This window comes from Sinocyclocheilus anshuiensis, unplaced genomic scaffold (assembly GCF_001515605.1).
Source record: "Sinocyclocheilus anshuiensis isolate Anshui unplaced genomic scaffold, SAMN03320099.WGS_v1.1 scaffold1517, whole genome shotgun sequence".
Classification (NCBI taxonomy): Eukaryota; Metazoa; Chordata; class Actinopteri; order Cypriniformes; family Cyprinidae; genus Sinocyclocheilus; species Sinocyclocheilus anshuiensis.
Genome location: NW_015540950.1, coordinates 352,070 through 355,007, shown reverse-complemented (window position 1 = coordinate 355,007; position 2,938 = coordinate 352,070). Strand labels below are relative to the sequence as shown.

Genomic DNA, 2,938 nt, shown 5'->3' with positions numbered 1-2,938 from the left:
CTGTCATTAAGTGTCATTCGCTCAGTTATGTCATTTTTAATGCAAATATGACATTATTTGACCTAACCCTACCCTTACCCCTAACCATAGCCCATAACAAAGACATCTCAAACAATGTCAGCTTTGCATTAAAAATTACATAACTGAGCAAGTGACACTTAATGACAGTTGTCATAAACATGCATAAAAAACCCTTCATATTCATGACATGTGTCATGTCATGTTTATGTAGGTGTCATGTCATGATTATGAAGGTGTCATGTCAGTCTTATGCACACCCCTTCAAGTAAAGTGTAACCGAAAAGCCTTGGCTACTCTTCACCTGAATTAGAAAAAAAAGCTCTTCTGGTGTTCAGTGATGCGAGGACAACGTTTGAGCGTGTACACGCAATATCTGAGCGAGAGCAGAGCCAATTCATAAAATAAAAAAAAACTATGTATAGTTAAAAGCACACGTCCAGTTTTGTATGAGTGAAGGACATCCGCTTGCGGATTCTTGCGGTGAGATTATTGCTCACGCATTGCATGGATCGCGTATGAATACTTTCCGTACCCACTGTATGTATATATATATATATATATATATATGTATATGTAGGATAAAATGTCTATAAAATAATAATAATAACAATATAGTTTGAAATTATGATTTACTATAAAATAAGGTATTATTGTTATTGCTTAATATATAAAAATTCAAAACCGCAATTCACGAGCGCGTATTGATTTTGTTGTTTGATTGCGGTTCTTCTGCAGCCGTTCCGTGTGCGCGGCTGCATCCTGACGCTGGTGGAGAGGATGGATGAGGAGTTCACTAAGGTCATGCAGAACACAGACCCGCACTCTCAGGGTGAGTACAGACAGATCTCTGCCGCTGTGTGTGTGTGTGTGTGTGTGTGATAAACATTTTGTTTGATCATAGGATCACAAGCAAACTAATACAAATTTTAAAAATGACATTTTCGGATTTTGTGGGGGGAATCTGTGATGCTTTTTTCAGGATTTATTGATGAATAAAAACTTGTGAACAGTGTTTATTCAAAATATAATTATTTTCTAACAATACAAGTCTTTACTATTACTTTTTATTATTTTAACACATCCTTGTTGAATAAAAGTATTAATTTATAAAAAAAAAAATACTAACCCCAAACGTTTGAATGGTAGTGTATTGTTAAAAAAGGTTTTCAGGATTTCTATTTTAAATAAACGCTGTTCTTCTTTTAACTTTTTTTTTTTGGTTTGTTTTTGTTTGTTTTTGTTATTGTTATTCATCAAAGAATCCTGAAAAAAAGAATCACAGGTAATAAAATATATATATTAGGGCTGGGTTTTGACGCAAATTTCACGATTCAATTCTCATTCACAAGCATTCGATTCGATTACTGATTCGATTCAATATCGATTATTTTGGATATATATCAGATAAAGTACATGCCACATTTTCTCAAGGAAAAAAAATCTCAACTAAAGCTGTAAAATAAACATGAGAGTCAGTTGATACTACATTATTATAATATTGAAGGTTAAAATTGACTGATTTGTAGGCTAATATACAACTGCTAAAATTACACTTAATGAAGTTTTTTAAATAATGGTTACAATTACATAATACTTCGACTTCAATTCATTTTTTTTTTTTTTTATATATATATAAACATTTAAATGGTGGCTGTCATAAAAACGTAATGATTTATTCAAACATAAATTAAACATTAAAGAACAGTAAAAATTATAATGAATATGTTATATGGTGCATATATTTAGCAAAATGCCCCTCTCTACAGTTTATTATTCTATCTGACTAATGAGTTTATGGTCACCGGATATGTTTTTTCTGAGGTAAATGTGACGTTACGTGACATTGTTTACAAGCGGATGTTTAGTCATGTTTATTTTGTGCTGAAGCTGGTATTAATGTGGAGGAGACGATCAGTTCACGTGCGGCTCGCGCTGCAGCGTCTGTTGATCGAGGCACTACAGCGATCTGTCACTCCACATTAAACGGCGCCAAAACGTTATTTATTATTTAAATACTGCAATACAATGGACAGAATTTAAAATGAGACTGTGTTTCATATTAAAAGTACCAAAGCACAATGCTTATTGCGATTTATTGAATGGGAGGTATGCTTCAATGTTCCGTCCATTAACTGAAAACAGGCAACACTAATCGATTCTTGGGATTTAAGAATCGATATCGTTCCGTAACAATGAGAATCGATTAATATCGAGATATCAATATTTTTTTACTAAGCCCTAATATATATATATATATATATAAGCAGCACAACTGTTTCCAAAATTGATTGTAAATCAGCATATTATAGTGATTTCTGAAGATCATGTGACACTGAAGACTGGAGTAATGATGCTGAAAATACAGCTGCGCATCACAGAAATACAATATATTTTAAAGTATATTAAAACAGAAAACCATTATTTTAAATTGTAATACCAGTAATACTGCGCAATATTACCGTTTTGTATTTATTGTTTTGTATTTTTTATCAAATAAATGAAGGCTTGATGAGCAAAAGATATGCAATGTTTAAAAACATTTAAAATAGTAATGTTTCCAAACTTCTGACCAGTACTGTACTTCTGTATGATAACAGAACACTGGCTAGCAGCTTGAGCTAGTTAGCACATACCTCATAGATCGTCAATGAAATAGTGCTAACTCGCTTAGATTTTTCATATCTTGATTTTACTGGCTAGCTAGCTACTGTATAAACCTTCTTTGGTATTTATTGGTTAAACGTGAATCTCATAGATCAAATATATTTAGAATATCAAAACTTAGAAGTAGTCTTTGGACTCAAATGCAGCAAGTGTGTCTTCAGAGAAATGAGGGGAATCCTCTCTTAGGTGACTAGAGGGGATTGTGTGGGGGGAGGGTCATTTTTAGACTTCTGTTTTATTATCATCTCCCCTA

The 2,938-nt window shown here is 32.7% G+C and overlaps 1 protein-coding gene across 2 annotated transcripts in view; it reads left to right on the top strand.

Annotated features, from left to right (window-relative positions):
- LOC107689927 (eukaryotic translation initiation factor 3 subunit C-like) overlaps positions 1-2,938 on the top strand; it is a 33,261-nt gene that overhangs the window by 18,526 nt on the left and 11,797 nt on the right. For both annotated transcript variants that reach the window (XM_016488111.1, XM_016488110.1), the window contains exon 12: positions 757-850. In XM_016488111.1, coding sequence (XP_016343597.1) covers positions 757-850 — 94 coding nt within the window. The remainder of the gene's footprint in view (positions 1-756; positions 851-2,938) is intronic.